We start from the raw sequence: 22,520 nt of genomic DNA, 5'->3' as shown, positions 1-22,520 counted from the left end.
GAAGCTTGACCACGACTGTTAAGAAAATCTCGGTTTAACTAATCTCCAGGAAAGAGACTCTACTACTAGACTTTCGACTGAAATTAAGAGATCGCATGTGAGTATGGTTATGCATGGACGATAGTTAAATTGCATAACTTGATGTTATTGATACTGAAATTGTAATGATAATTGATGCTCATGACTGATGTTATGATATGACTAGTGGTATGTTGATGAGGACGACTACGTTATGTTTATGATTAAGATATTTCGGATAAGTATGTTATGATTGTTATGTTATGCCATGTTTATAATAATGTTATGACACGTTACATGCTATGGATAAGGTTACTTTTAGCTTATTCTATTAGAGTCGTACCCACATGGGTGTCCCTCAGGATCACCACTTTTTTATGACTGTGTAGTCCGACGCGATTACCAGTCCATTATGACATTGACATAGATATGATTACGAGTGATTCGACAGGGTCACTCACAGCCCGATTGTCTTAGTGTTTCCTTTGGGTACACTAAAGACCAGTTGTCCTAGGTATCCCCTTGGGTTCACCGAAGACCAGATATGTTCCTACGGAACCACAGATTGCAGATGTTCAGGAACGTGCCAGTTTAGGGGTACCACTTTACAGGACTCTAATAGAAAGTTAACAGGCACATAGCGAGACTAGTAGTGGGTTCTTTACTAAGTATATTTTTATACTCACTATTTCTTGTTTAAATTTTATAGGCAGAGGTAGAGATAAGAGCAGAGGGAAGTTGGCGACTGACAAGAAGTGACCGTGGCGAGCCATATGGATCACTTTGCTTCCACGTTATGTCATTTGATTCGATGCACTTGTTATTTTATTTTATTTATTTTCTTTAAAAACTAGATAGGGCCCGAGTTAGGATTTTATCTAACTTTATCTTTACAAATATTTGTTTATGATTTTTAATAAGTATTAGAGGTTTCGGTTTATTTCTTATTTTTAAATTTAAGAAAATTTTATTTATCTTTTAATTAGTAATGACTTCAGCTTAGTATAAGGAGTTGGGTTGTTACATTAATACCTCATGATAATAAAAAATATAATAAAATAATAAAAAATTTATTCCGACCTATACCCTACGTCGGGATAAGGTGATTCTCCAATGTCTTTTTCCTAACATCGGGGACAGCTTTTCCCAACGTCGCGTTGGGATTACCTTATCCTAAACGCACAGAAGAGAATTCGGGCTTTATCCATTGGTGACATCAGCCACGTGTCAGCATGGACTGCATCTGGGATAAGGCGATCCCGACGTCATCCCTTTAACACATCGGAGAAAGCTTTCCTGACGTAGTACTTTCGACGTTCTTCCCAACGATGTTTTTGACATCAGGAGAACTTATGTAGATGCTCTTTTGTATTTTTGCCAACGTACTGTGGCGTCGGGAATGCCCAAGTTCTTGTAGTGAAAAAAAAGGAATGCTTCAACAGCAAGACAAAACAAGAGAACGCAATAGCAACAAAAGCAGTTAAAGTGACAACGACAACGATGTGAATGTACTCTTGGATAGCAACAATGTAGAAGGGTTCATTTGAGAAGGAAGCTAGAATTAGAAATTCATTGTATTTTTCAATTAAAAATTAACATTGATGCTCAAAACTAGTTTTTATCCTTTTTTATATACAAACACAATTGTAATTTTGGAGATATGAACCTTTCAATTCTAAAATGAAAGGTCATGACCTTACCATGGTTTCATCTTTGAGGTAGTTTGAAGTGATTTTATGCATCTTATTTTAGAGATATGGTCTTGCTTGGACTCACGGACCTAAATGACGAACAAACACTCGAACATGAGAGCAAGGGATCACCCAAGAAATGGACGAGCTTATGATGTAACACTAAGCAAACTCTTAGCTAGTGTATATCATCTTACAAGAATCGAGTATGGTATAGATCAACAAGAAGAGCTATGCATTAAAATTTTTACCCCTACACAGGGAGAAATCCTAGATTACGTCTTGGGTTTGGAAAAGTGCGGATTTTCTAGAAAGTATTTCTCAACTAAGCTCATTTTGTCTACAAAAGATAAGAATTCAATGTTTTTTAGTACAAGGTTGGGGTTGAGGAGATTTGAAAATTTGAACCTATAACCTCTTAATTCTCATAACAGGTGTCAATTGAAGTAAGTTGTTGATGGGACAAAAATTTAAGGTTAGTATTAAACCACTATTAAAATACAAAGGCTCATGGATGAGAAGTGTCAATGAATACCATTATATGTGTCAAAGTAATCATAATTAACCAATTACGAGAGAAAGAGGGGAGGGAGGTTATAGAGCATAAAAGAAAGGATACATTAACTAAATAGTTTAACTTTGATTTCAAATTGTGAGATTTTATTATTAGAAGCATTTGTAAAAGTAGCAAAAAGAAAAAAATTATGATAATAGGATTCATGTTACTGGATTTTCTAAATTATGAAAGTAGTAAATTGAAAAGCTGATAGTTCTATGATATATTTAATTATTTATTATATTTGCAATATATAAAAAGAAGTGCTACAGCTGTTTTTTTTTTTTTAAATTTATCATCTAATACAATTTTTCTTATTATTATTATTTGCTATATACTTGAATATTTGAGAAAAGAATAATAACATTGGTACGAAGTTATTTGTTATTTATTTTATTTATTTGAATAAAATAAAATAAAAGGAGGGAGCTATTCCGCTGTCATTGAAACAACGAACAACATTGACTCTTAAATGAATGTTTATTTGTTGCTGAATGTGCATTCCAATTTCAATAATTAAAAATCAAAAAAGAAAAAAAGTCAAATGCTTGTTTTCAAAATATATTTAATAAAGTCAAAATTCCAACTGTATCCATGTGTATGAAAATGGACATGTGGCAACGACATAATTCAATTCTTTAAATTTATTTTATTTCCCTCGACATTAACATCATTCAACTATTTTTAATTTCAACCTTGACAGAGAAAAGGAAAAAAAAAAAAAAAAAAAAAAAAAAACTATGCCATCAAAACATAGTTTTTTAGACTTTAGGTTTGAAGGTTCAAGATTTCTCTACCAACTTGTGTTATACTCAAAAGATTATATTTTTGTATTAAATTGATCCATCAATTTGTTCAAAAACCTCCTTAATTAGCTGGAGCCCATCACACCCCTTTTTTTCTACTAGATTTAGTGATTCGGCCTTTTTGGTTGGGATGCATCTAAATAATTTTATGTTTAAAGATTCTCCATTCGTTTGATTAACTTTTAAGTGTTTAATTTTGTAGATAATATCTACTTTTAATTCTATGGTTACCGGTGATTGTTAAAAAAGTTATTTTTTGTTTAAATTATAATATATGATCAAATGTTTAATTTTGAAATAAAAATCAATTATACTTTAAACTTTTAATTTACCAAAATAACTCATCAAATTAGGTAATGTTAAAATGTGTAACAATATGTTTTCGAATAATTAATCTTAAATTTGTAAAAATGTTACCATTTTAATTTTGAGATATTTTATAAATACAACAATCATCTCCAAAATATTAAATTTAGATTAGATTTCATAATTTATTTGATAAAATTATCAACAATAGAACTTTTATAAATACTAGTTTCATGTGTGGTAACTTGAATATTACTCTACACCTCCTAGCTAATTTTTACACTCTTTGAAAGTGTGTGGCAACCACCACACAGACGTGTAGATTTTTTTTTTTTTTTTTTTTAGTCATGTTCTACACCCATTCAACAAATAAACGGTACGTATCCAAATTTTTGACATTGACCATTTCAAAATTTAAATTTAAGGTATTTAATATTGATACTCAGGGAACAATATATATACAACCCAAATGAGGAGCAATAAATATAAGAAAACATAAAATAGAATACCTAAAAGTAAAATTTGTTATGAAGGGTCCTTAACATTTTAAATTTTTTTGAACTTAAATCGTTCGTGTGTGGCACCGTGGATTTAGATTTGAATAGGGAGAGAGCGATGGTACAAAATAATGAAGACAACAACAATCATACAAACTAACTATTGGAGCGGCTGATCAATCATTTAGATATCAACAACTAAATATAGCGCAAAAAAGTTAATGTATTTAAATACACTAATACCATAAATCAAACCAAAATCAATATTATTATCCTTTTTTACTCTTCTTTCTCTTAAAAAAAGATGAGTGTGGCTTTTCTTAATGATACAACAGTTACAAACTTCATCAATGACACCAAGATATTTGACGATTGTGTGAAGGAAAGTTTTAAGAAACTCGACAGGGACAATGATGGGTTCCTCAACAAGAATGAACTTCGGAACGGGTTTGGGAGTCAGCCATTAGAATTAGAATTAATGGATCCTGTGGATGATCTTTGTGAGGTTGTTTGTCATAAATTTAATGTGGAGAAAAGTGGTGGGATTGATGAAAAAGAGTTTAAGTCTGTAATAAGGGATATTCTTCTTGCTATGGCCCTTGGGATTGGGAACTTTCCTCTCCAAGTTGCACTTCAACAAGATAGCTTTCTCATGAAGGCTGTTGAACTTGAAAAGGCCAAAGAACAAAAATAGGAAATAGATCAATTATATTTCCATCAAAATAAGATTTTTTTTTTCATATATAGATTATTAAAACACTTTTGAATTAAGTACTTCAAATTTTGTGTCGGTTGGAAGTGGATGTTGTGGTTCTACACATTTGAATATATATCAAAATGTATAGTATATACATTATTTCCTGATTGAGACTAAATGTATATAACTTTATAACTTTGATCAAAATGGTCAATAGTTTGAATTCTAATTCACTCGTTAAGAAAAAATAGTTTGAAAATTGAAGGCGTCATTACTCTGTGGGGCTTTTTTTGGCAAAGGATTAAAAGTGGTCCAATATCATAAAAAATGTTTAAGAATGTCATCGGTTTATCTAGGTTGAAAATGTATTTTTGAAAAGTCATAAGTTTGTCTAATCTATAAAAGGAAGCCTATGTCTTTAGTTTTCTATTGTCTTCGTTAAAAAAACTTTAAGTCTTAGTGTACTAACTCTAATTAAATTCCTGTTTTATTTTCTTCACATAATCGATTTCTTTTTTGGTCGTGGGTTTTCTCCCTCTTGAGAGTTTTCTACGTAAATTTTTGTATTTCTATTTTTTATTATGTTCTTTTAATTTGTCTATTATTTTTCTACTAATTTCCTACGGTAGAATTGTGAGATTTTGTTTCAACCTACTTAATATTCCAAGGAAAGGGGTATGAGAATCATTTTGGACAAACATAAGTCTTAGGTATGGAAAGAATGTGTGAGATTTGCCTACAAAAGTTGTTCTGGCCTTAAATCATTTTCTTTAGCTCCTATCTTCGTAAAGGAAGTTGGAGAGTTGGTTAGTTCGAGGTTACTTGGTCATATATTTGTTGTCTAGGTGATTTTAGGGTTTCTGTCTTATTCTTTCGTAGCCTGTTGGTGCTATCATAAAGTTGTTGTGACTTACGTTGATTTGTTAGATACTCATGGTCGGGTTGTTTAGATGAAGGCCTAAAGTTTGTGTGTGGTCACAGTATTTGGGTATAGTTTGTTCATCTGATTCTCTGTCTTTGTGTCGATGGGACACTATACCTCATGTTCGAAATAGTTTGCTACATTTGGTACATTTTTCTATAGGAGATGGGTGACAGCTATTCTGTTTGATTTGATCCATATTAGTTTGATAGAGCCATCAGACTTTTCAATAGTTTAGCCAAACATATAAGAAAATCAAAAATAGCTTTTTGAAAAAGGAACATATTTTCTCAATTCAAACCTAATTCAACAATTTTAATGTTAAAAAGGATCAAATACCATGTTAAAATAAGGGGGAAGAATGTTCTCATCCTTCTTTTTTAATCTTAATCCTAACACAGATGTAGTTAGGTTAATTATAATAGGTAGCAATTTTAAAGATAATAATTAAGTGTATAACAACATTTTAAAAAAATACAAATATAATAGAGTCAACTAACGTGAAAGATTTCCATCGTCCATAAACTCTTAATGGTCAATTAGTGATATAACAATGGTAGACCTCTATTATTAGTAGACTATGATAAATTTTGCTCTATTTGCAATTTTTTTAAGGAAAATTTTCATAAATATAAAAAATTACTAAAATATTTACGGCTTGTGTAACAAAGTCCATAAAGTTAGACATTTTTTCTATCGTCTTTTTTCCTTTCCTCTTCTTTTTTTCCGCTACGATTTCTTTTTATCGTCGTTCTTCTTTTCCTCTTTTTTTTTACGTCGTTTAGATTTGGGTAACAAAATTTGATTTCTTTCTATCGTCTTTCTTCTTTTTTTTTTTTGTTTTTTTTTTTTTGCTTCAATTTCTTTCCATCGTATTTCTTCTTTTTCCCCTCTTTTTTTACGTCATTTAGATTAGGGTAACCAAATGTAAAAGATCATGTATAAATTTTTTTGAAAAAAATCGTTTAGATTAAAGTAGCCAACTAATATAAACAATCGTGTAAAAAAAATAAACGATCATGTATCAAAAAAATTTTTAAAAACCGTTTAGCCTAATCTAAACAATTGTGTACCAAAGAATCTTGAAGAAAAATAAACAATCGTGTAAACAAATCTAAACGATCGTGTACCAAATTTTGAAAAAAAAATCGTTTAGATTTGGCTCCAAATCTAACTGATCTTGTATCCAAATTTAAACGACCAAATCTAAACGATTGTATAACCAAATCTAAACGATCGTAATCTAAACAATCGTGTATTAAATTAAATGATCGTATAACCAAATTAAACAATAGAATTGAAAAAATAAATCATTTAAATTTGGCTATCCAAATCTAAACGATTGTATACCAAACAACACTCAAATCTAAATGATTGTATACCAAATATATTAGTGCTTTGTTGACGACGTGTTGACGGGGCATTTTTTGTATTTTCCATTATTGGCCTGTGGACTTTTTCTGTTTTTGAAATTGTTCTATACTTTGTAAATATTTTGCAGTTTTGTTATATTTTTTAAAAGACCTTTTTTTTTTTAAATATTGTTATATATGTTAATAGTTTGAATCTAATGGTTATATTTGCAACTCTTTTGTGTAATTAAATATTATATATAATACATTTACATTGATTATTCTTTTGTAAAAGAAATTGAATGTGCATTTTCATAAAGAGTAATAGATGTATTATTTTTTTAAAACATAGCATTCTCGATTTTCGACATAATCTATAATCTATTAGCTAATAGAAGTTTAGGCAAAGAAACTTTTGATTTCCTCATTTTCCACCTTTTAGTTGATGGTTAATTATTAAGATATATTAGGTGATTTAATTAATAGGTTTTTTCAAAAAAATATAACAAACTAGTAAAATATTTACATTGTATACAACAATTCTAAAACAGGAAAAAACACACATGTCTACAATGGAAAATACCAAAAATACCTCAGTTAAGACGTGATTAATCAGGCACACGCGCTAGAGTAATCTTATACTAAATGATCGTGTACTTCAATCTAAACGAATATTCTACTATTGTTTAAGTCATGATACACGATCGTGTAATTCTATTTTAACAATGAGGGAAAATACTTCAAATTTAAACAATCGTGATTAAGGGATTTAAAAAAAAAATAGAACAAGCAAAAATATTTACAGTCATATAAGATAATTTTAAAAAAGAAAAAAGACTACAAGTCTACAGCATGAAATAACAAAAATACCCTACGATTAATTGACCACATAAGAGTGCAAAAAGCTTCTAATTTAAATGATTGTATAATATAGTCTAAAAGATCATCTAAATATTGGTACACGATCATTCATATCTTCGTAAACAATAGAGTGAATCTATCACTTATCTATCTAGGATAGACAGTGATAGTGATCTATCTCTGTCTCTATATAGGATAGAAGACTGACGTGTACCAATATCTCTGCCATTTCTTGAAGAAAAATTGAGAGATTTTATTTATTGGGTGTAAAGATGCTTTTAACAAGAGAATGTTGGCTTTAAGAATCTGTAAAATAAATAAAAGGCGAAGTGCTAATATGATCATTACAAGTGAATGAGCTTAAATAAGTCATTTAGATTGGTTCAGGGTAAAAACACATGCTTGCCCGGCCAGTATCACGGGTATACTTGTCCAAGGTGTTGTTTACCTATAGTCGTATGTCCGAATACCCCTAAATTGCTTTATCTTTATGTCTTAAAAGTAGTTTAGTCTATTTCTTTCGTTTTCGTGTCGTCGAGCCACAGTGTGACATTTCGACTTTTTCATATGCAAGTCTGCCAAGGCCAAAAGTCTCAATATATACTATAGGGGGTACCTGAGTAGTCCAACCCCCGTCCAAGCCTTGTCGCTCTCTTTGCAATCTAAGCTATTTTCCTTGCAATTGACAGTATTTAATGCTTTCTTTTATGATGTTTTCAACAATTTACTTTCTCTTTCCCATTTTATAAAAACATTTTCCCGAGAACATGGAGGGAGGCTACATCATACCGCGAGTTGTCCGTGGATTTCGAATATTGAACGGCTGACTTGTTGACCGAGCAGAACAAGTGTCGTAAAATCATGTTTGAAAGGTTACGATTGTGACAAGTGGTATCAGAGCCAGGTTCGGCTAGTTGATAATAAGACCAAAATAGGTCGTCGACGAATCCATCGGACAAGCCCCAGAGAGACCGACTGGTAGAGCTGGAGGAGCATATGCTCTACCTAGCTGAAGTTCCCGACTCCGTCCATTTCTTGGAGTCCCGTCTTGAAGAGATTGCTGAGAAAACTGACATGATCGATGTGGTAGTTGGCCGTGTCGAAGGATTACCAATACAAGAGTTGTTGGCAAGAGTCGACACTTTAGAAGAAAACGGAAGAACTACTAACTACGAATATGGGAACAGTTCTTCGGGCTTTGTTGCCCACATGAAAAAACGTGTCAATGAGCTAGTTAGCTTCCAGAAGACACTCTTAGAGATGATAAACGGCATGTCAGAGGATTTTCGAGCTACCCTCGATGTTATCATAAATGAATCGCAGATGTGAACGCGAGACTGAATCTCACAGTGTAAGCAATAGCAAACCAAGCTCCAGCTGAAGGAGCAATTTCGATTAGCAGAGTAAAGATCACGAAACCAAAGCCCTTCTGTGGGGCGAGAAATGCAAAGACCCTGGAGAACTATATTTTTGACCTCGAACAGTACTTCAGGGCCATGAACACGGTTACTGAGAAAGCCAAACTTACACTGGCAACGATGCATCTGTCTGAGGATGCCAAGTTATGGTGGAGGTCCCGATATGTGGACATGCAAGAAGGACATTGTACGATAGATACTTCGGATACCTTGAAGAAAGAACAGCGCTCACAATTCTTCCCTGAAAAATGTTGAGACTTTGGCTCGACGAAAGTTGCGTGAGCTGAAACACATCGGTAGTATTCGAGAGTATGTGAAACAATTTGCGGGCTTGATGTTGGACATCCGTGATATGTCAGAGAAAGAAAAATTTTTCTGTTTTGTCGAAGGGCTGAAACCGTGGGCTAAGACCAAGTTATATTAAAAGAGGGTCTAAGACCTCATGTCAGCGTATGTAGCAGCCGAACGGTTGTTTGATTTGATCAGTGACTCTCAAGATGTAAGAGGTCACCAAAGTTCGTCACCTGAAATGAATAGGAATAGTCGTTCGAGTTCCCCCAAAGTTGTCGGGGAGACAAACGTTCTGGTAGAGAATGCGGGCATTATCAATCAAATACAGAGAACATATAGCGAAGGCAAAATAATCGAAGCCCACCCTATCGTCCCCTCAGTTGTTTCATATGTGAGGGGCCACATCTGGCAAGAGAATGTCTGAATAAAGTCGACTTCCATGCTTTTCAGGCTTCATTAATCCCAGACTCAAATGATAAGTTGAATCAAGCCGAAGGTGAAGCCAACCAAATAGAAGGGGGTGAGAAACCTAGAATAGGGGCCTTAAAGTATCTGCCGTCTCTCTAGGAAAAAAAACAGAGAGAAGCATATCAGTGGAAAGAGGATTATTGTATGTTGACACCTGGATCAACCAAAAACAAACTAAGAGCACTATGATTGATTTTGGTGCAACTCACAACTTCATAACAGAGGCAGAAGCCAGACGTCTAAGGCTCCGTTGGGAGAAGGATTCAGGAAGAATGAAGGTCGTGAATTCCGTTGCCCTACCTATCGTCGAACTAGTGAAACGAACGACGATAAAGTTGGGAGGGTGGAAAGGTCCCGTAGACTTTGCAGTTGTAAGGATGGACGACTTCGATGTAGTGCTAGGAATGGAGTTCCTCTTTGAACATCAAGTCATATCAATGCCCTCAGCCAAATGTATAGTGATTATTGGATCTTTTCCCACAGTAGTGCAAGCAGATATTCGTCAGCCTAACGGGTTTAAAATGATATCGACCATGCAACTAGACAAAAGTCTCACCCAAGAGGAACCACCATCTGGGACGATCCCAAGGGACGTTGGGAAAACTAGAGGAGACAGTCCCCGAAGACACTTTGTGTGTCCCTGAGAAGTACCATGGTGTGATGCCAAAAAGTTGGCCCAAGTCCTTATCGATGCGAAGGATGACTGACCATGGGACAGAATCGCCGCCAGAGGCGAAAACACCTGTGAAGAATGATTATCGCACGATGCCACCGAAGTTAGCTGAACTTTAGAAATGGTCGAAGAAATTGTTGGGTATAGGATTTAGTAGACCTGTACAAGCTCCATGGGAAGCCCCAGTCCTTTCTTTAAAGAAGAAGAACAGAAGCCTACGATGGTGTATTGACCGTCGTAACTAGAATACCTTCACAGTTCGCTGCAAGTATCCACTCTCCGTACTCACCAGGCTACTTGACCGCCCACGTGGGGTGAAGTATCTCTCGAAGCCAGACATCCGACCGAGGTACTGTCGAGTAAGAGCAACGAAGGCAGATGGACTCGAGACAACTTGTGTCACGAGACTTAGAGCATACGAGTTCCCCATGGTGCCATATAGTCTTACCGATGCCAAAGGAGGAAAGTGTTGTTCTGTACAAAGACAGATAAACGTGCTGGATCATGTGATGAAGTTTCACCAAATTGAAGTGGGAAGAGGAAAGATCGTCGAAACGTGGATGACCTGGAATCGAAATTAGTCGCGGAGTTACGCTCATGTCCTAGACTGGCCAATAGTAATGTAACGTCCCAAAAATTAAGATAATTTATTGGGCGTTATTTTGAATCCATTTAATGAGAATTATTTGATTTAGGTGGGAATTTAAATTAATTAATTAATTAGAGGTTTTGGCATGTGGTGTTTGTTAAGTTTTTGATTAGATGGTAAGTTAAGAGAATTAAGTAAAGTTGTGGATTTTTAGTGTTGTTGAAGTTGAATTTAATTAAATAATTATGGATGTTATTTAATTAAATTGTGGGGTGGAAAGTTTGTTGGAGATTTAATAATTATATGTATATGTGAAAATATATATATAATTATTATGTTAAAGGAAAAGATAATTATATTTGTTGAAGTATAATTATTTAAGGAAAAGATAATTATTTTTGAGAAAGATAAAGAATAATTAATTATTGTGGAAGATAATTAATTATTTTGGAGAAAGATAAATAATAATTAATTATTGTAGAAGATAATTAATTATTTTGGAAGAAAGGTAAATAATAATTAATTATTGTGGATGATAATTAATTATTCTGCAGAAAGATAAATATTGATTCTGGAGTGAAGTTGTTATGGTTGGGTTAAGATAATTCATGTTGGAAGTTATAAGTGATTTATTGGAAAAGATTTGATTGATTAAAAGAATTGAGGATTTAAGTTAATTTGAGATTTTGGAGGGAAAAGTTAGTTTTGGTGGAATTGTAATTAATTGAGTATATATATGTGGATATATATATTTAATTAATAATATGGAAAAGTGAAGTTAATTATATGATGGAATATAATTATATTTGTTTGGAAAAGAAGATAATCCATAAGGAGAGAGATGGTTGATTTGATTGGACGAAAAAGATATATATTTATTTATAAGAGAGAATAATGGTTTAAATAAATATATATTTATTGTAGATTTTGGTGAGAGAAAAATAATAATAATAAAGAAGTATTATTATTATTATTAATGGTTATAAATGCCTAAGATTAAGACATTTATTTAGGAAAGATAATGGGAATAAAGATATATGTATATTTTTTTGGTATTATATATATATATATATCCTAAAAGGAAAAGGAAAAGGAAATAATAATAATAATAATAATAATTATTGTTATTATTTGGGTCTATAAATAGCATTGGAATGCTTAAGATGGAAATAAAGGAAAAAGAAAAAGGTTATTTATCTTCTTCTCTAAGATAACCCTCTGCTGTCGCCACCTCAGTTGAAGTTAAGATTGGTCTCTTTGGAAGCTTGATGATTTAAAGTGATGAATTTTTCATCAAGGATAAGAGGATTTTTTCAACCTCCATTTGAGTAACCTTGGTAAGCCAATGAAATTAAATTAATATTTTATTTATTTAATTTTGGATCTATTTGAGGGTTCTGTAAAGGTTCAATTGGCTAAACTTTTTAAGATCTAAATCTTGGATTTTTTCCAATCAAGGTTGAATTGGTTTCAACCCAATTTTTAGAAAGTTAATTAATTTGAGAGAATTTTTGGATGTTAGCCAATTGCTAATTTCATTAATTAAAATACTAAGGGTGCGTTTGGGGGAAGGGTTGATTTAGGGAAGGGTTAGTGTTAAGATAAAACTAGTGTTAAGTTAAACCTAGTTTTATCATAACCCTTGTTTGGGGGAAGGGTTTAAAAAGGTAGTTTTATGATAATATGTGTTTGGGGGAAGGGTTAGGTGGGAAGAGTTAATGGGGATTTTATGATAAAATGTGTTTGGGGGAAGGGTTAGGTGGAGAGGATTAATGGGGATTTTATGATAAGATGTGTTTGGGGGAAGGGTTAGGTGGGTAGTTTTATGGGAATTTTATGATAAAATGTGTTTGGGGGAAGGGTTAGGTGGGTAGGTTTATGTGGATTTTGTGATAAATTTTATTTTGGATAATTGTTAAATGGGTTGGGTTAATTAATTTTTTATGTGGTATAATATTTTTAAATTAAATTGTAAATATCATAAAAAAATTATTGCATATTTTTTTACGAAATCCTCGAATCCGCCTTATTCTCCTATTTTATTTGTTGTATGTGTAATGTTATTAAATTAATACATACAGTTGCCCAAATTAAAATAAATTTGTGAACATATTGTGATAAATTTATTACAATTAATTTTTTATAAAGATAAAAAAATTATTCAATATTTCTAATTGGCGATAGCGAAGTCAACCAATTTTAAACCTATATAAATAGCCGTTATAACGCTTTTGGAAAATTGTGACTATTTTCTTTCATTTAAAATAAACATTACCAATGAAGAAAAGAAGTTTTTGACAATAGAAAATGCATAAATAGTCAACATGATACAGAAAAAACGTAAGGAAATAATAAGCAACACAGGTCACTACAAACAGAAACTATCTCTCTATGTCTTGTAGGAGGACTCTACAGAATCCCTCTCTTTCATCCTCAGGCACGAGTACGAAACCCGGAAGGTCGTCCATACGAGACAAAAGATGCCTTTGCAATAACGCCCTATCCAAACTCGTAAGTTCTGGCATCTCACGCAATATGCGGAAAAATTCCGTGCGCACGTGGTTGTCATTTGCAAGGTTGCGTGCTGGCCACTCCGCAATCTGCCTGAGTTGCTCGTTTGTTTGGTCGAGCGCCAGATGTATCGCTTCAAGCTCGAAGTCTCGCTGACTTCCCCTCTTCCTCTTCGATCTACTTGATCCCGTCCTACCCTCTGAAGCGCGAGAAGGTCGGGATGCACGTACATCGTCCTGCGAGATGTCAACTCCCTGGCTGTACACGGACGGGAAGTCCTCGTTTCCATCCCCCATATCAAATCTGTCATATCCGCCACCTGGCTCGTTAGACCCCACGTCCGCGAATGTCTCAGCGAACCGACCGGTCGCCCTATCGCGACCAAATACATATGTAAGCTCGTCGTAATACGGGAATGGTTTGTTCAGGAGTCCTTTCACTGCAGGATGCGACTGCGGGCAACAAAAAAATATGACGTATGAGTACTAATTGAAAAATTGTTTACTAAATGTAAATTGTGAACGTTGTGTCACGTTATTATATTCCATACCCTAACCCAATTATCAAATAATTCCTTCTCCGCAACGATACATTTCTCTTCATCGTTCCACCCAAAGCCACTGCACGCTGGGCCCCGCATTTCGGCAATGGCCTGGAACGTTCGCTTCAATGTCTTGATCCTACAATCAATTACAGTTGTTGCTCGTACCTGACATCCAGGTAGTTTCTCTGCCATCATGCGTACCAACTGCGCAAGGTATCCTGGGCGGAATGTACCATTATCTGATTTCCAGCCCCCCATTGACACTAGCTCCATTAAACATTCCACAAGAGTCCCCTCCTCCTCCCTCGTCTAAACATGTCTCGAGGCACGATTTGAGGTTGACATACTGAGAATCAGAAATTAGAAAAAATACATGCAGTACATAAGTAATTTCACCATTAAACTCCAAAATAAAATAGGCATGATACAAATTATGGCACGCGTACAATACATATGCAACAGGCCATATTAGTTTTTACAGTACATGTTAGACACGATAGAATTGCGACGAAGTCATAAAAAACTTGTTATCTAAATTTGTCTTAGCTAAGCGTTACGGAACTGCCAATCGGTGAACATCGATGCGGCTAGGTCGTCGCGCCACTGAGACCACTCGTTTGTTGTCTTAATGTACTGAATGTCTTCTGAAGCGGTGGTCGTTGCGTACGTGGAGTCCCCCTCGTCCTCGTCCTCAACGTCGTCGCAATATGTCATTTCCCTGTTGATCAAATTGTGAAGCAAGGCACATGCTAGAATGGTGCGACACTGGACTTGCAGGGGATAGTACGACTTTCCACGAAGAATGGCCCAACGACCCTTTAGAACACCGAACGCGCGCTCAATAACATTCTTTGCGGAGGAGTGCTTCATGTTGAAGTACTCCTTTGCATTTGTTGGCGCATTTGCAGCACCACGCCACTCTTGCAAATGGTACCGCTGGCCTCTGTACGGGGCGAGAAACCCCTCCGCGTTTGGATATCCAGCATCGCACAGATAATAATATCCTGTTATTAAATGGTTTGTTTATGAACTTTAAATAGGTAAGTAGGAAGCGACGGTGTTTTATTATAAACAAGATATACCCTTTGGCACTTGTAGTCCATTTTCTCGTGAAATCGCATCACGTAGAATCTGCGAGTCTGCTGCAGATCCTTCCCAACCGGCGAGGACATAAACGAAATCCCCTTTCGTGTCACAGACCCCAAGAACGTTTGTGGCAATTTCCCCCTTACGCGTTCTGAAAGTAGGCCGATCTCCTGCGGGGACGTTCACCTTTATGTACGTCCCGTCTAACGCGCCAAGGCAGTTCTGCAGGTTGAAAGAAACACGATGAATTAACTGCGATGTACCTAAAGGTCAATTATAGTGAACGATGCCCACCTCGAAACACTTCCAACGTTGATCATTGCAGTTACTTGTTACCGGAACAGGTCTCTTTATCAACTCCTCGTACAGTCGAAGAACAGCCAACAATACGATGTTGAAATGTCGAGATACTGTCTCACCGGAGCGTACAAATTCTCGTTGTATGACGCGGTTCTTCACGTCATGAGCGAGGACGTGCAAGAACATTGCTACCATTTCCTCAACATCGACAATTTCAGTTGAAGAAAGACCAGCGACATTTCTAAGTAAATGGCATAGAATTGCGAATGTTCGCCTATCCATCCGCGTGCTTTGCCGACACACAAGATCTGACTCGTGTATCATGCGAAAGTAAGCAAGCTCCCTAATTCTATGGCGTGTATCGGGCGGTGTATGTGGGAGACGCTTATTGTTGTTCATTAATAGCTCCAACGTTAGTAAAATCTGACGTTGGGCCAACGTGAATGCAGTTAGAACTCCAATAAGTGTTTGTTCATCCATTACAATGTATGTAAAGTTCCCTAAAAACATGTACTATTTAAATTAGTACAATATCGATATATTGTGAAAAGATATGTAAACTTAGTAATATCCATATTTAGTAAAACTATAAACATAGAACAAAAAAATTAGATTATGATTGACGAGAACATTGAAAACCGAACAATAAAGAAGGTTATTTCGACAATTTTTACAATCTATTTTAGTTCTAAAATAAGTATTTTAAAAATAGAAATGAAATTGGTTGAAAAAAAAATTCAACAAAACATAAAGAAGGTTAAAATAAAAGAAAAAAGTATGTGGTGAAAACATATTAATAAGTTTGTGGTTAAAATACAATTTCATACAAATGTGTGAGAATAAAATAACTTTAGAAATAGTTGAAGTTTCATTAGTTTTAAATTAAATATAAAAATTGGTATTAAATGAGGCTTAAGAACATTAGAATGGAGAATAGGAAAAATGTTTGAAAATCACCAACATTTATTTTCTTTCTTTAATGTCACAATATGCTACATAACCTATTTTCTTTTTTCTTTTTAGGAAAAAACCTATTTTCAATGTATATATATTTTTTAACTAAATTTTTAATTTTTAGATGAAGAGAATATTTTTAACTAATTTTAAATTATTTAGAATGTATATGAATTTTTTTATGACTTCTATATTGCTCATAATTACTAATCTCAATATTTGATCTTCAAATATAAATTAACAAAATACCAAATATTTGAAGTGAAATAAATAATATATCATTTATGTTTTTTTATGAAAGAAATAAATACATTTTCCTTGGAGAGTTTTTGTATCTCTATTTTCTCAACCTATGTCCATTTTATTAGGTCTTACAACTTGCAAATCTTTTTATAAGGCCACGAACTCTCAATTGTATATACAATAGTTTTTATTAGACTTTTTAATTATTTGTTGGTAGAAAAATAAAAGTTAGAATTTATGTTTAAAATGCTTTGGACTAAATTATTAAAACAAAAAATGTGATTAAACTTTGGAACGTGTGTACTAAATTTTCAAAGCTTCAAACACATTTGTACAAACTTTATTACTATATAGAAAAAAAATTGTTAAAAAACAGAAAATTAAAAGGATACATTATGTAACAAAATTAACCCGAATGTTCTATATACAAAATGTTAATTATAAAATTATACAAAACCGGAAAAAAAAATGAACAAAAATAAAATACATTATCAAAGCCTACAAACGGCTATTACAAGAGTACCTCTTCAAATAATTTCGAACTCCTTCGTCGCAACGTCCTACATAAGAGAAGAATATGATTATTATTTGTAATTAAAACACAATAAAAAACGTATGAAAAAAAATTAAATATACATACCTTTTTAGGACGAAAAATTAAACTCCAAATGAAGATTCAATCGGGAAACCGTAAAAATAAGATTGATTTTAATTTAGTAGCCTCAGAGTTTTGATTCCATTCAAAATAATGAATGGAATTCCATCATAGTTATAGAAAAAGAAATAAAGGACAGAAATGTATAGAAAACATATCGCAAAAACCATACACTAAAAAGACATGGAAGAGACAACCTACATGGTAACGGTAATGAATACAAAAGATAAGTTACAAGCACATAGAGGGTACAAAAGATACATGGTAACAGTAAAGAAGAAGAGGACTTACAAAATATAACTTAGAACCACAGAGATGATACAAAGAGGGAGAAGAATGCAGTGAATCAAAAGAGGAAAGGTGGCAATATATAGGGGAAAGATGGGGCAAGTTGATAGGACTTGGAGGGAGGTCAACAAAAATATAAAGACCAAAATAGCAAAGTACAGCCAACTATCAATAAAATACTGAAACCTATACCAAAACCATACCCTACAAAAACTGAAATAAAGCATAGCATAGTCAAAGGCTATATACTGAAACCTATACCAAAACCATACCCTACAAAAACATGGAAGAGACAACACTGGACAGAAAGGAAGAAGAGACAACACTGGACAAAAAGGAAGAAGAGACAACACTGGACAGAAAGAATACAGAGAAATAAATTAACAATGTAACAATACAGACAAACCAATTTTTGTAAATTAAAGTAAATGGAAGTAAATGAACAGAACAATAAAACAGAATAGAAGAGTGAAATAAATTTTGTAACCAAATGTGAAGTCAAATCCATACACTAAAAAGACATGGAAGAGACAACAGTAAAGCAATAAGACATGGCAAAAGAATACAAAGAATACATATAGAGAACAATACAAGAATTGAAAAAGAATGTAACAAATTTTAAAATGAAACAATTGTACACAGAGAGGTAATAATAAAACAATTGTAAAAAAAAAACAACAATTGTAAGAAAATTGGTAAGAATACAGAGAAGACAAGAATTGCAAATTCAGTATTACACAAATTCGAACTCATCATGGCCGGAACTACATACATTCATTAAAAAATAACACATAGGTAAAAAATTCAGAACAAAAAATACATAGGTAAACAATAGAGAACAGACAACACAAAGGTAAACAATACAGAACACACAAGACATAGGTAAACAATACAGAACACATAACACATTGGTAAACAATACAGAACAATTCAGCACAAATTCGAACTCATCATCGGCTTTAAAAAAAAAGTGGATTGAGAACTCCAAACCTCCCTACCAAGCTCCAATGGCAGAGTGAAGAATCTGTCCTATTGCCAATCGAAGGACCCGAGAGCATAAACGAACCACGGCGGCAAGGAGGTTTGAAAGAGCCAAAACCCAGGATTCCAAAAAGGAAATCGTGTTCGGAGCCAACGAATTCGTCGGCTTCAACGAACACAGAAGCCCTTTCGGAGTGTGAGAGACGGATGAGAGAGATTCGGCGTAACGAAATCCGGTTTCATCGCGAAAACGCAAGGGCAGAATGGATTAAAGGTTGAGGGAGAAGACGAAAGGAACGATGGATTAAAGGATGAAACGGAAAAAACCAAAATCGACCGGACAAAAGAGAAGGAACAGAAACCCTAGAAAAGTTGAGGGAGAAGACGAAACGATCGAATGGATTAAAGGATGAAACGGAAAAAACCAAAATCGACCGGACAAAAGAGAACGAACACAAACCATAGAAAACTTGAGGGAGAAGACAAAACGAACGAATGGATTAAAGGATGAAACGAAAAAAACCAAAATCGACCGGACATTCGATGAACGAACACAAACCCTAGAAAACTTGAGGGAGAAGACGAAACGAAACATGGTTTCCATGAGGGAGATCACAGAAAGAAAGAAAAAGGAAAAAATATCGAGGAAGAAGGGTTGAGAAGAAGATGAAATCGGTTTGAAGGAAAAATCGAAGACGGATTGCGCTGAAGGACGAAATGAAATCGGTTTAAAGGAAAAATCGAAGACGGATTGCGCTGAAGGACGAAACCGGATTCACGAACACGCGTATCGCCGTTCAAAGGGGAAGAGTGAAATCGTGTTAAGGAAACCCTAAAACTAGGGTTTCCTTAACATTGGGCCCAAACGGGGGTTAGGGTTGGGCTAACCTAACCCCACAACCCAAACCCTAACCCCAAACACCCTCTAAGTTTTTCTTTTATGATTAGGATCAAGTTAATTGGAGAATTTTTACTGTCAACTAGGGAGTACCTTGTTTGGCTAAAATCTCCAGGTAAGAGATTCTCCTACTAGACCTTCGAACTGAATTTAAGAGACCGCATGTAATTATGATTATGCATTGATGGTAGCTAAAATGCATAACCTGATGCTACTGATAATGACTGTCATTGTATTGATGCTGATGATGATGACTGAGATTATTATGTTGATGATTGATGATGGTGACTGATGTTATGTTAATGACTGGTAGATTGATGTTGATGATTGTTAATGCATGATATATTAATCACATGATTAAGGACGTTAAGATTAATACTCATGCCATGTTATGATGTTATGTTATGCTACATGCTATGGATAGGGTGTTCTGTTAACTTTGTCTATTAGAGTCGTACTTGCATGGGTGTCCTTCGGGATCACCACCTATTTAGGACTGTGTGGTTCGACGGGACGCCAGTCTAGCATGGATATAGATATGATTCGAGTGATTCGACGGGGTCCTCGCATCCCGATTGTCTTAGTGTTACCCCCGGGTTCACTACAGACCAGCATGTCCTAGGTGCTCTCTCGGGACACCGAAGACCAGATTTTCGTTCCTACGGGAGCGCATGTTCTACGTGTTCGGGAACGTGCCAGAGATTAGGTACCATTTTCAAGACTCTAATAGGAAGTTAACAGACACCTAGCGGGACTAGTAGTAGGTCCCTTACTGAGTATATGTTTATACTCACTCTTTATATGTTTAACATTTCAGGCGAAGGTAAAGGTAGAGGAAAGCTGGCGAGCGACCGAGAAGGATCCGTGACATGCCATATGAGGACTCAGTTTTGCTTCCGCGTTTATGTTTCAGTGTTTTAATATTCCGTTTTTAATGAAAATTTAGTCTTCCCTCGTTTCAAAAAGTGTCTCTTGTCATTGTTTCCTTTTAGTAACGACCTCAGCTTAGTATAAAGAGTTGGGTCGTTAGAAGTAATGGACAGTTCGTGGAGGGATTCTTAAAAAGGGCAAGCTCGTTGACTGAGTTGTCGAAGGAAGAAGACATTCAGTGGGGTGGAAACCTCGAGGTCAGGCCGCCTTCGATGGTCGAAAGCAAACAACCATTGAGAGGCCAAGTCTTGGGGTCGTCGATGCGAACAAGCCTCTCAAAGTTAAGGCCGAGCAATTCAACTGTATGCTCGAAGAATATCTGTATCATTTTGTTGATGGCAGACAAAGGAATTGGGTCCAGATGTTGAATGTAGTCCAATTCGATCATGATGCTCAAACAGATTTGCTGATCAGGAGAAGTCAGTTTGAGATTGATGATAGTAGGCATGTTGTATTTCCGCCGGTCATTGATGGCCCTTATGTAGGGAACAACCCTCAAGTTCACAGAGTTGAAAAGGAATGGGAGCAGATGGCTGACATCGCCCGAGTGTACCTAGAAGAAGCTTCAAGGCCAATGGAGGAGAGGGTGGATCAAAAGCAATGCCCCACTAAGTTCGAGTGGATGACCTGGAACACGAAGAAGATAGAGAAGTCAAGGAGATCCTTGCTGACAGAGTAAGAACAGGTGGAAGGCCCACGAGGGAGATACATAAATTTCGAGTGAAGTGGAAGAACCCTCTCGTGGAGGTAACAAGCAGAGAACGTGTTGAAGATCTTGAAGCGTGGAAGCAGAAGACCGAAGAGCTCCAGCGTTGCTAGTTGACGGGGACGTCAACCGTTTAGGTGGGGGAGAATGTCACGGGCATACATGTCCAAGGTGTTGTTTACCTATGATCGTATGCCCGAATACCCCTAAATTGCTTTATCTTTATGTCTTAAAAGTAGTTTAGTCTATTTCTTTCGTTTTCGTGCCGTCGAGCCACAGTGTGACATTTCGGCTTTTTCATATGCAAGCTTGCCAAGGCCAAAAATCTCAATATGTACTATAGGGGGTTCCTGAGTAGTCCAACCCCCGCCCAGGCCTTGTCACACTCTTTGCAATCTAAGTTATTTTCCTTGCAATTGACAGTCTTCAATGCTTTCTTTTATGATGTTTTCAACAATTTACTTTCTTTCTCCCGTTTTATAAAAACATTTTTCCGAGAACGTGGAGGGAGGCTACATCATACCTCGAGTTTATTTGCAGATTTCGAATATTGAACGACTGACTTGTTGATCGAGCATAACAAGTGCCGCACAATCGTGTTTGAAAGGTTACGATTATGACACCCGGTACTGCGGCATCGGTTTTCTGCTTATTTACAGTTGATGTGTACCAATATGTCTGTCATTTCTTGTATTGGTCTATTTTCACTGGTTTTAGCTCCGAATCAAGTGATTCTTTTTGTGTTGGACTTCTTATCTAATCTAGATTACTATTTTCTATAAAAGGGAAGATTTAATGAATAAGTTAAGGAATATTGAAAATTTTATGTTATAAAAAGTAGGCCAAATATATATAGTCCTAACATCCATGCCACCTAGACGTAAGGCTCTCTACACCCCTGCCTGGCCACATAGTCTTGTGCCACTCATGACCCATCAACTGGCACTTACCTTCACACAGTGCATGCAATGCCTAGTGTCCTGACACCTAGCCAAAAACTTGCTTGATTGTTAAGAACCTTGGAGCTTTCTATTCATGTTCAAATTTCAGATTCCACTTCAAAAATTTATAACTTAAAATCCCTTAATTAAATTGAAAAATATCCTTCCACAAACTTGTTCCGTGATGTCTTAATCAAACATTTAGATAAAAACTCCAAGTGTTGCTTTGAGTGGCCTTTGATCTTTAAAGACTACCTTGGAATCTTTTGAAACTGACCTTAATGAAGTTTCCTTAAGCATTCATCATCTTCCTCCCTTTTTCTTCTTTTACTAACCCT

General features: G+C 35.1%; 1 protein-coding gene across 1 annotated transcript; it reads left to right on the top strand.

The window, feature by feature from the left end:
- Nucleotides 1-4,147: 4,147 nt before the first annotated feature.
- Nucleotides 4,148-4,742, top strand: LOC103501058 (uncharacterized). Its single transcript, XM_008464549.2, has one exon. The coding sequence runs from the start codon at nt 4,179-4,181 to the stop codon at nt 4,566-4,568; it is 390 nt and encodes a 129-aa protein (XP_008462771.1). The 5' UTR covers nt 4,148-4,178; the 3' UTR covers nt 4,569-4,742.
- The last annotated feature ends 17,778 nt before the right edge of the window (nt 4,743-22,520 follow it).

This window comes from Cucumis melo, chromosome 2, assembly GCF_025177605.1.
Source record: "Cucumis melo cultivar AY chromosome 2, USDA_Cmelo_AY_1.0, whole genome shotgun sequence".
Lineage (NCBI taxonomy): Eukaryota > Viridiplantae > Streptophyta > Magnoliopsida > Cucurbitales > Cucurbitaceae > Cucumis > Cucumis melo.
The sequence above is the reverse complement of the archived record's forward strand: the minus strand, read 5'-3'. Positions and strand labels throughout refer to the sequence as shown.

Coding starts and splice junctions, on each gene's coding strand:
- LOC103501058 (XM_008464549.2), top strand. CDS start 4,179: ATGAGTGTGGCTTTTCTTAATGATACAACAGTTACAAACTTCATCAAT.